The 11,486-nt window shown below is 37.1% G+C and overlaps 1 protein-coding gene and 1 long non-coding RNA gene across 5 annotated transcripts in view; one reads left to right on the top strand and one right to left on the bottom strand.

Annotated features, from left to right (window-relative positions):
• LOC117283446 overlaps window positions 1–11,486 on the top strand; it is an 81,284-nt gene that overhangs the window by 2,901 nt on the left and 66,897 nt on the right. The gene's annotated exons all lie outside the window — the stretch shown is intronic.
• Scn9a (sodium voltage-gated channel alpha subunit 9) overlaps window positions 1–11,486 on the bottom strand; it is an 85,205-nt gene that overhangs the window by 57,748 nt on the left and 15,971 nt on the right. For 2 of the 4 annotated variants that reach the window (XM_010606894.3, XM_033756405.1), the window contains exons 7-13: window positions 11,143–11,206; window positions 10,135–10,276; window positions 8,037–8,243; window positions 7,342–7,629; window positions 5,068–5,439; window positions 2,276–2,405; window positions 788–1,026 (exon numbers count right to left, since the gene is read on the bottom strand). In XM_010606894.3, coding sequence (XP_010605196.1) covers window positions 788–1,026; window positions 2,276–2,405; window positions 5,068–5,439; window positions 7,342–7,629; window positions 8,037–8,243; window positions 10,135–10,276; window positions 11,143–11,206 — 1,442 coding nt within the window. The remainder of the gene's footprint in view (window positions 1–787; window positions 1,027–2,275; window positions 2,406–5,067; window positions 5,440–7,341; window positions 7,630–8,036; window positions 8,244–10,134; window positions 10,277–11,142; window positions 11,207–11,486) is intronic. The other 2 variants (XM_033756406.1, XM_033756407.1) reach the window with 1 other exon arrangement.

Genomic DNA, 11,486 nt, shown 5'->3' with positions numbered 1-11,486 from the left:
TCATTAGGATCTTATGTACTATTATAGATTATTCACACCAGAGAAACTATTCGGTATTTATACATGTGCCTTATTTATTTCACTTAGGAGTATATCCTCAATATGTATCCATTTTCCTATGAATGAATCTATGCTCTCATTCTTTATGGCTGAGTAATATTCCATTTTATAGGAAAACCATCTCTATTGTTGGTGGGAGTGCAGACTGGTGCAACCACTTTGGAAATCAATATGGAGATACCTCAAAGAGCTTGGACTGTAGGTTCCATTTGACCCAGCCGTCCATCTGCTGGGTATCTTTCCAAAAGAACTAAAAGAATCATATCACAGAGAAGTATGCGCACCCATGTTTATAGTGGCACAGTTTGTAATAGCTAAAACTTGGAAACAGCCTATTTGCTCATCAGTTGGAAACTGGATAAAGAAGATGTGGTTTTTCTATAAAATGAAGTGTATATTTTTAAGCAATTTGACTTGTAATTATAAGATGTAAGAAAGTATCCAAATTTCACAGTGTTCAACAGACATACTGCAGACAAAAACCATTATTAACTTCCAAACTGATGAAACACACAGAAGCAATATTGCTAGTTATAGAACTCAACACTATTGCAAAATTATTTAAAGATGGAATATATGGCCAGAAACTTGACTTCAGAGTAGTTTGCATGGTACATTCTAGATATGCATTACTTAACTGCACATTTACTGACTTTAAAAAAGGATGTAACAATAATGACAACCAAAGAGAGACACCGTGGATGCATAACCCCGAGAAGAAACTCACCAAATTGCCCACGGCGAGTACATTTTTGAATTCCAGAGTCATTGGATAGTGTTCCATAGCCATAAATAATGTGTTTAGAACTATGCAAATGGTGATTGCAAGATCTACAAAAGGATCCATTACAATAAAATAGATAATTTTTTTGAATTTTATCCAATATGGAGAGCAATTCCAGATCAAAAATGTGTGTGCAAATCTGTACCACCAAGGTGGGCATTTTTGTCTGGACTCTTCAAGCTCTGGGAGATAAAATAAAGCAACAACAGAAAGTCATCCTTTGCAATATCTTATCCATAACCAGATACAAATTAGCAACACAGTCTAATACTCAAACAGAACTTGTGGCTTAAACTTTGCATAACCATGCTGTTCCTCTGAAAGCATAGCATAGTACAGGAAAGTGCTATATTACATTTGTTGACCAAATCAGCAGAAGTGAGGGGAAGTCAGTGAAATCAATGACTGGAAGCAGATACACAATCATCTCCAAGATAAAAATACATTGAAATAGGATGAGAAGTAGAAGAACTGGTGTTTTCTTAATGGAGAAATGTTTATCTTCCACCCAAATACATACTTTTCTCCTGTTTAATCACATGTCAATAGTAAGATATATTCTGTCCAGAAAAAAATATTGTGTTATTTTTAAGTGAAAACAATCGCTGAATCAAGACACCAGAGATAATTTAAAGAGGGAAATGGAATAGAAATTTCTCCTTTTAGCTCCTTTGCTTCTCACCATAAGTTTAGGGGGTAGGCCAAAACTTTTAAAGCCATGATAGCGTGGGAGTGAAAGTGCAGCCTTTGGACAAGGTGGCATACATACTGTAATGACAGAGGGTGGGAATTAGTACATTGTGAAAAGTCCTCATCCTTGATTCTCTTTCCTTATCCGAAGAGAGAAGTTCAGAGACGAGAGAGTGTCCAAAATTATATGTGAAAAACTCACATAACTTTGCAATCTAAATTTCTGTATCAATTACTATTAAATTATTTATCTTTGAAAGATCATTTTATCAACTGCCTGATTTTTTTGTTTTGTTTTTTGGAACTGGGGATCAAACTCTGCCTGTTTTTAATCACAAATAATGTCGTCCTTTCTAAGGAATGTGTGTGTGTGTGTGTGTGTGTGTGTGTGTGTTTCAGTACTGAGAATTGAACCCAGGACAAATTACACAGAATTACATCCCCATCTTTTCTTTATGCTGAAAATCTGAGACACCAAGTCACAAAGTTGCCCTTGCTGTGCTTGAACTCACAATCCTCCTGCCTCAGAGTGCTAGAATTACAGGTGTGCACCTCAATAGCCAACTCATTTTTAATCACTTTTAAACAAACATGATGTATCGGTTTCCTTTTGTTATCTTTAGTCTTTAAGGCCAACTTACATTATTTGAATTCTTCCTAAGAATTTCATGTACTTAGCTAAATTTTCTAGAATTCATATTTTATTTGAGAACTGGTATGGCAGAGAACATCATCACCTACCTTCTACAGTGTTAGTGAGGATGCTTGCTCTACTCATTGCTCTTTGTCGGACATGGGGATCATTCAGCAAGTCTTCTGAAAGAAAATGAGAGCTGGAACATCTTTTTTTGCGTATTTGGATGGTTGTACCCTGGAAAAAAGATGGGCAATCAAAATCTTAGGAATAGAATTCTGATACAGTGTAGGTTTAAAGTACAATCTTTGGACATTGTAGAGAGTAATTAAAAGTAGAGACTAGATTGCTAGGTTCAAATTATGCTTTTGCTACTCACTGGCTGGATATCATCAGAGATTTACTTGGTTCATCATGGGGAAATGAGGATAATAATAGTGCTTGCTTCATATTTTTGTTACGGGGGTTAAAAGAATTAATACTTATGTCTAAAAACAAAGCTTGCTACTTTTATTATTATAGAAATATCATCCATCGACTATCTTCCTAATTATCCAATTTATTCAGGTATTTACCAAAGAGGCCTACGTAAAAGTTGCCAGACAAATGGAGTAGCGATATGTGTGTAAAGGTATAACTCAATGTTAATCAATAATTTTTCTGTTCCTAGTCTTTGTTGAAGTTGGTAACATTAATGGAAGCTATTCTAATAAATATTGTGGCCAAGAAAGACATCTTCTGATCTCAACTGACTATAGGAATGATAAATGACTCACTTCGAAAAAGATACATACGAACTGTAGCAAAATAGAGAATGCAAGCTCCATATGAAAGAGGTGACCAGATTTATCTCTAAACATTATTACCATGCAGGCATAGAGTTCAGGCACACCATACAGGTTCAAATTTAAGTAAAAATGTCTTACTTTTTAAGCATGACAGCTAATTCAAATTTGAAACACTATATTGGGTTCTGTGGAATTCAAAATTATACACACACACAGATACTCTTATGTATACACAGATACATATATGTATACATACAAACAACTATACAACTCTATAGCATATATCTGCTTCAGTGTGGCATGTGGTATATGTTTTACAAACATTTTCATTTCCATACTCCATATAAATATATAGTTCTAGAGTTGTAAAGTGGTGTAGTTGTATAGATGTAATCATATATGTATCAAAACATAGATATACAGGCAAAAATATGTGTGTATGTATATATGCACAGACACATATAGCTGTGGCGACTTTTTATAAATATCGCTGTAACCCTCTTTTCTGTGCTACAGTCTCTAATTTACTGACTTGTCAGAAGCATAAAATTTATCCCAAGCTGAACAGTAATTTTTTTTCATTGAAACAAATTCTTTTCCATATAGCCATGTCTTCAGTGCAAACATAACATTATTTGTCATGCAGTGCTTTCCTGTAAACTCTATGATGTCACACTTTTATGATAAATGCATTTGTAATTCCTCTAGTCTTACAAGTTTGACTTTAGAATTTACTGTGGAAGTGATTTTTCTGTGGTAAAATAAACTTGCAAATAAAAATGCTTCATTTAAAAATGTGAAATAATCTTCAAATCTGAAATAAATTACATATTTTACAGACAAAAGACAAACACAGCACACAAAAGAAAACATTATGAAAGTATGATTTCATAGCAATTTGGCATGCTCATTTGAAAAGGAGACAGCAAAGTTGAGGCTGCATCATGCAAGCACAGAGCTCACACATTACCACAGAGCACATGCATTCGTTCCAGCTGAATTATGTGAATGGTCATGGCTTTGATGGAACTGTATTCTCACTTGCAATACTACATGGTCTGCAAATACAAATATAGGAACAGACGGCATATACGGGGAGCTTGCTGAGGTAATGGAAACCCTTAAGCATATTTGGTAATGCAGCACAACACAGTGAATGGGGACGGGGTTGTTCTTCAAACTCCAAGAATGATGAAGCTCTCACTTTGGAACCTAATTACACACTTTTCTTAACTCCTCAGTTTCCACTATGAAACTCTTAGACTTTCTGGTTTGAAGGAGTTGTACTGTTTTTGATTTTGTGTTTGTATCATGTGTGTGTGCTTTGATATCTTGTTTGTATTCACAGACTCAGATAAAAGAGATCTTTAACATGCAGACAGTATTGCTCCATTTATATGGGGACATTAAATGAAGTGTGCCCATTCTACATAATTCGAGAGATAAGCCCACTCTGCATTAGAGAAATGGTGAAGCCAGACAGTTAGGAGCTCATTCTCTGAAACTGGGGCTCTGTATTTAAACTTCAGAATGGCGCATTAGCTGGGTAAATGTAGGTGAACTCTTTTCTTCCTCTGTACCTGAATTTCCCCATTTGTAAGCCGTGGTAGTTATATATCACCTAATAGAACTATGGTGAATCCTAAATATGTGCTTGTTATTATTATTATGAATAAATTAAATAAGATCCCTTGTAAAAAGCTAGAAATCCAGTAGTGACCTAAAAAGATAGCAGCAGATAGAAAATAATACAATTTCTTTACAGAAATGGGACCTATAGTCAACTAATAAGGTCAACATTCTCAATACATTTTCTGTGCTGCTATCTGTATCTTTTATAAATTGTTCTCTAAAGAATTGATTTATGATCTCCCAATATAACACCAACAGCTAAGTACATTCTTTTAAATAATGGAACATAAAACACCTTCAGATGCCTATGACACAAAGTTTGAGGATAAGCTAAGCTAATGAGTTCAAGATGTGTTTCTATCAGAGAAAGTATTGCAAAATGCAGAGCCATTCATGGGCCAGAGAGAAGGCCCCTGCAGCAGAGAGACTGATGCAGGAATGGGGCCAGCCATGCCTGAGCTATGGAAAAACGTCCTTACGCTGTCATCAGAAGTTGCCTTATCTATTATCACCTCTGGAAGAAGCTGTCCATTGGGAAGCATGAGGGCTGAGGGTCCATCAACCAGGGAAACCACACCATTGCAGTCCACGGCACTGTGCATCTTCCCGTTCACTGGCAGCATTGGGGGGGACCTACTGGCTTGGCTGATGTTACTGCTGCGCCGCTCCCGGAACCTTGGGGGCAGGAAGAGGGAGCCCCGTCTGCTCTCATTGTCTCCAAAAATGCTGTGCTCATCATCAGCAAATTCAGTCTCAGATCCTATGTCTTTTCCTCGACCCTTGAAACTGAAAAGACTTGTCCTGCTGCTGCGCCTTGGAGAAAACAAGGAGCCACGGATGCTGAGTGGTGACTGTGGAAAAAAGATAAAAGGTGATGCATGTCTATTGCAGGCCTACCACAGCAGTGCACTTCACAAGACTACCGTTGGACCCGCTGACCTGAGGGCAGGTAGGCAGGTGATTCTCTGCCCGTCTCACAGACACATATTTAAGAGCAAATCAAGTCAGCAGAAAGACAAATTCTCCCAAATAAAGAATGAAATAACTTGAAGAATTCAGACCTTCCAGACCAGGTAAATTATTTAAGCAGTTCTCTACTATTATGTTTCATAGTGATGGATCCACACTTTATTTTGCTATATAGCCATGTTATTTTAAAATTTGGTATTGATCCCTGTCATTTAGCTTTTCTGTCTCTAAGTTCCACAAGGAATGGAAATTTTCTTAAATTCAAATGCTTTTGTTGTATTATATTGCTTGCAATTCCTCCTTACATATTGAAAGCTAAACTAAGGTATGTTTTGAAGGATCTTTTTAGTAACAGGGAATTTACAAAATCATGAAATATCGGAACTTGGAAAACAAGCTGTGTACTACCAAAGAGGGGAGAAAGTCATGTCGACACAATTCACATCCAGGATAAATTGTTTCCATAAGCCAATATCTAATGAAAATTATTTGGCAGTGTCATGTTAAAAAAACACCAGTGCTTACTATGTGAAGAACACAGAAACAGGCATTATAAACAATGGAAAATGAGTAAGAAACCCTTTGCTTTAAAACTACATTGGACTGCTGTAGTCCTATTTCTTGTATTGCTACCATTGAGTTCATGTTCTTGATCACCATCTAAGTTATGAAATCTTTGAAGGCAGGGACTCCCTCTCTGGCAAAGATTTGTAAACTTAAATAATAGAAGCTAGAAATTCTGAATGAAAAGACAATCGAAAGGGATAGCAACTCTGGGTGAGGCATTAGAGAACAATTATGAGACATGGAGAAGACCAAGGACTATTTGGAGGATGAGGGACACTCTAGCCGGTAGGTGAAAAGTGAGTAATGTTATGCTGGGAGAAAATGACAAAGAATATGACTTCCACTGGAGAAAACTATGTGTGTTCAGTAATAAAATCCTGAAAGTCCAAAACCTGTAGTCAAGAGTGAGCATTCCAGTTTGGTGAACTGAAGGTGAAGAGGGCAGAGCGAGGCAGGAAGACAAAGCCAAAAAGTTTGTGTCATAGGTAAAATGTGTCTCGTTCTATAGCTAGAGGTTAGTAACAGACTGTTTTGTTTCTCTTTTTTATTGGATGGAAGGACAACTAGATTTTTGTTGTAGAAAAATGACTTTGGAGATCTTGCGATAGAGGGAAATGTTAAGGGGAACAGAAACAATGGTTCACCTAGGGTTTGCATACAACCATAGGCAAGGAGGGCCTGATATTTAGAGTTTTCAGTGGAAAAGGGAAGAAAGAGAAAGAGAAATCACATAAGCAGAATGAACGGACTGGCAGACTACAAAGCAGAAACGAATCCAGCTGGAAACAGGCAATATCCAAGGTGTCTACAATGTTCCACATCGGGTCCCTGGGTTCTGGGGATACCCTCATCCACAGTGGTAAGGAAAAAAGAGAAACTAGATTGAGATTGCTTTTTAACCAACGTTTAAGAATACAGACTAATTACAGCTATGAAAGGTTATCTATCATGTAAACGGTACATTTATTTCTAAAATGATTCTTAAGAATAGTTTGTTTTAGGAAATTTAATTATTGAAGACTATTGAAAACGATATGACAAGTCTAAATCTGTAAGCTCCTTCAAAATTAAAATCACTGGGAAATCTGAATATATCTTTTTTTCATAAATGCCCAGAAAGAGATATTTTACATACATGAAGCCACTCACGTTTCTCTGCCGAAGGCCCTTACCCCAGCTGTAACACTGAGCTCTTTCCCGCCAGCAGCTTGCAGTACCTGGTTGGGGGTGGAGAGTCTCTTCTCCCGAGCCTCTCTACGCCCTTCGACACCAAGGAAGAAGCTCTTCTTTTGGATGCTCCCATCTGATTCTGACTTGGGCAGCTTCTCATCATCTCTCTTTTCCCCACCAGTGGAAAGTTTCTTTTGATTCTTTTTCTTTCTTCTATTTCTTCTTTCCTTAGCACTTTTTGAGCTCAGTTTGGATGTTTCTGAAGAGCTTTCTGAGAGGCCCATAATTTGGCTTCGTCCAATACTTGTGTATTCAGCTGCTGCTGCTGCTATTGCCTGTTCAGCCAAAACAGCACACACCACAACTCATTCGCAAATTCTGGGAAACCCTATCACAGGTGCCTACCTGCCACAGACTATGTGTTTTTGCCTAACTGCTTCTGTACAAGTGTTACTCTGAGGAAATGCATCATTTATCTTTTGGACATTTGCTTGATCCCATACGTTGGTAATACTTTAGAAGCAACAGACTTGGAACCTCTTTTATGGGACGGGGAGTTGATTATGGGAAAGGTGTCAATGTAGCCAAGTCCAGAGCTGGTTCCTTCAATCATTCTAGAAACGAGGATTATCTAATTAAGGAAAATCTATTTGGGGAAGGCTGAAAATAGACCCCCCCCAGTCTCTGTCATTACTCTTTGCATTTCTACTTCTAGGAAAGTTTTTGAAGCAAATAACAATACCTCAGCTTCTTCTTGCTCTTTTTTGAGTTGATCTAACATCTGCTGAAATTCTAACTCCTTCTGTTTAGCTTCTTCAATGTTTGCCTGATTCTGTTCTTCATAGGCCATGGCAACCACAGCCAGAATCAAGTTTATTAGATAAAAGGAGCCCAGGAAAATCACCACCACAAAGAAGATCATGTAGGTTTTGCCAGCAGCTCGCAGTGTCTAGGGAAAAATGGAGATTGTTGTTTTAATAATATAATTTTTTAAAGTAAGTTATTTCAATGTGAATGGTATACTGGGCATGGATAATTTGGGTAATTTTGTGTAAACTCATAAGATATAAAATAACCAAATGATATTTTCATGGAAAATGATCAGTATTAAAACAAACATTCTTGGGCACGGGGTTTAGCTCAGTGGCACCACCCTGACTCACAAGTGAAAGGTCCTGAGTTTGAAGCCTGGTACAAACAAAATAAACAGCCCGAAAACATTCTTAATACAAAGTTTATAGTAATCTGACAGATGTTTACGAAAGTTAGGCATGATTCACTGTTATTATTAACTATAATAATATAATAACCCTGAATTTTTGTTTCCTGGAATCTGAAATTACTAATAAAACTAGCTCCAAGCCTCATTTTCAAATTTACGAATAAGTAATATCTATAGCCCTTTGTACTTGTTATCCTATATTTTAGCAAAAGCATTAACAATAACATGTAATGTTAACATAAGATTATAGATAATGTAAATGAATTGATCTATTTATCTCATAGGTATTTATTTTTAACAGGACTGACATTTTAAAATGCAGCTTGCTTCTTACCATTCATTTAATTTTAAGCTAATACAAATGTATACAATAAATGAAATAAAAATGTTGAGAGGAGCAGTCATGTCAGAGAGACTCAGGGAAGATCAACAAGTAGATCAAACAAAATATCTGGATAGTAGTTCAAAAGAGGGAAAGTGGTGGCCAGAGCCAGTCTGCAGTGTTCACACTCTTGATGATCCCAGGAGAAGGAACCAAGGAGCCCTGGAGAGCCTGGTCACCCAGGATAGACTTTCAGTATACATTCGTCATATCATCCCCTCTCCAAACAGCCAGTGAGTAAGCCGCAACCTGGCAGCATCCTTGTCAGTGTCCACCAAGGACAGGGGAAGCTTCCTTCCCTCCCTCCTGACCTTAGCAGTGAGAATGTTGACTGCCAAGTCCACCCAGCTGCTTGTTCCTAAAGTCACCATCTAGTTCCCAGCATCAAGACTGAGCCCATTGATGTAGCAACTGAGGGCTCTGGGAATGGCCAAGAAACAACCAGGCACCTCAGGTTAGTCTCACACCCTCCAGGGTTCCATCTGGAACACAGAGCTGACAGACCCATTTGAGTCTGTGCTGTTATATTTATTAAGCAAGTAGAAAGTAGGACAAAGGAAAAATGTGGCAATTCCAAGAAAATAATTCATTTATCGTAAAGAATTCTCATTTCAGTCTCTTTCCTGTTAGGAATGGGTACCGAAAATGTACATGTAAACAGAGCCCCTGGCTCCAGAAGGTTCACGCTCAAATTAGAGACAAACAAGTGAATGAAAAAATATAGTAAAGGAGATCAATGCAATGAGCTGAATTCACAAAGGGAATGGAAGATTAGAGAAGGAAGCAATGGACCAGGGAGAGGAAAGTTTAGAGAAATGAACTGAGTCTTTCCCTATAAGTAAGAGTTCAAAATAAGCCACGATGGCAATGTGAACGTAGGTCAGCCTCATGGCTTGAAGACAACCCAGCCAAGAACATGAGGACAGTGGTACCTCTGCAGGCTTGAGAGAACATTACAGCACGTTTTCAGTGATTTTCTAGAGTCACATGGATTGATCCATTGAGGAAAGGGAATGATCTAGTGATCAAAGATCCCCAGAAAGGACAAGAAAATAATTTATGCCTCAAGAACTACCTAACAGTGCTGGGGTAAAATAATTCTAATTTTAGCAACAAATGGTAGAGAGTTTCCTCTAGTCTCAAAAAAATTTTTTAAACCACATATGAAAAAGCTGGCAAACAACAAATGCTACATGTTTATGTCATTCAAAACTGAAAGTTTCTTTTAGCACTCACCTGTTGGTAAAGGTTTTCCCAGTAATCCTGTGTCATTAGCCTAAACAAGGCTAAAAAGGCCCAGCTGAAAGTGTCAAAGCTGGTGTAGCCATAATCTGGGTTTCTACCAAACTTCGTACAGGTGTACCCTTCTGGACACTGACTACTCAGGAAAAAGAACATTGCAGGTTAGAAGGTCTGCAGGATACAAGTAAAGAGCAGTACAAAAGAAGTTACAAGTTTAAGGTTCATTACATAGGGAAAAATATTGAACCATAATTAGGGTTCATGATTTGGAGTGAGGAATTACTGGGTTTAAATTCCACCCTAAGATTTACTAGTTTGACAAACTTGTGTAATTATTTAAATTTTTAAAGGTATAGTTCTCTCTTTCAGTAAAAACACAACTTCATGGGTTAAGATTATTATTAAATTTAAATAAGATAACTTGTTCAGATTCCTTTATCTACATACTGCATATGGGAAGCATTTAATAAAGAGATATTCTACACAGGCAGAAGAGCAAAACTAAATGCTCTGCTGCAAAATAAAGTTGATGTGTGAGATAAATAATAAGGCAGATCACATGGACATGAGTTATGATAAGTAATCCTTTTATATGTCATGGCCAAAACATTATACTCAGTTACCCAAGAGTCATATTTATTGGAGAATGCATAGAACTTGGAGATGAAAAGAAAAATTCATTCTGTTACTCTTCTTCCCAGAAAGAAAGGCCAGAAACTGACCAACTTTTGATGGGGTTATATGGAAACAATTTTTCCTATCTTTGTGAGGTTTACATGATTCACATCTTTTATAAATTCAAGCTGTACCTCAAACTCTAGCTTTTAAAAGTGTGCATTAACTATAACTTTTTTAAGTCTGGTTTCACTGTGGGATGCACTCAGTAAAACAATATCATAAAATGTATAAAAGCATAGAATCGAGGGTTCTGATCAGCAAACTCATTAATTATGAGTTTTCTTTCTTTTGCAGCATTTAGAAGAAAAAACAAGCATTACGTACCCCGAATCTGGGCTGAAACCACAAAGGAGAGCATCTTTGGATCCCTCCAAGTAATAAAAATATTCTGTTTAGAAAAAATTTGAATAATTTTAAATTATAGTGCATACTAGAAGAATGATAGTCAGTCAATAGATCCCAACATACATATATGTATCTGGGTGATCTAAATCAATGAACATCCATTCATTTGTTGTACTGTCATACATGCCCCTCCAATATTCATTGATAACCTCTTATGGGCCAGGCAGTGGATTTGATGATAGGCATGATAAACAAGATTGCTAATTTTGTGGAGCTTTCTTTATGTCTAGGTGAAGGCAGAAGTTCTGGATGGTGGAAGACAT

This window comes from Fukomys damarensis, unplaced genomic scaffold (genome assembly GCF_012274545.1).
Source record: "Fukomys damarensis isolate Sample0158 unplaced genomic scaffold, DMR_v1.0_HiC HiC_scaffold_26, whole genome shotgun sequence".
NCBI classification, from domain to species: Eukaryota; Metazoa; Chordata; class Mammalia; order Rodentia; family Bathyergidae; genus Fukomys; species Fukomys damarensis.
Note: the sequence above shows the minus strand (reverse complement) of the source record. Positions and strands in the feature narration are given on the sequence as shown.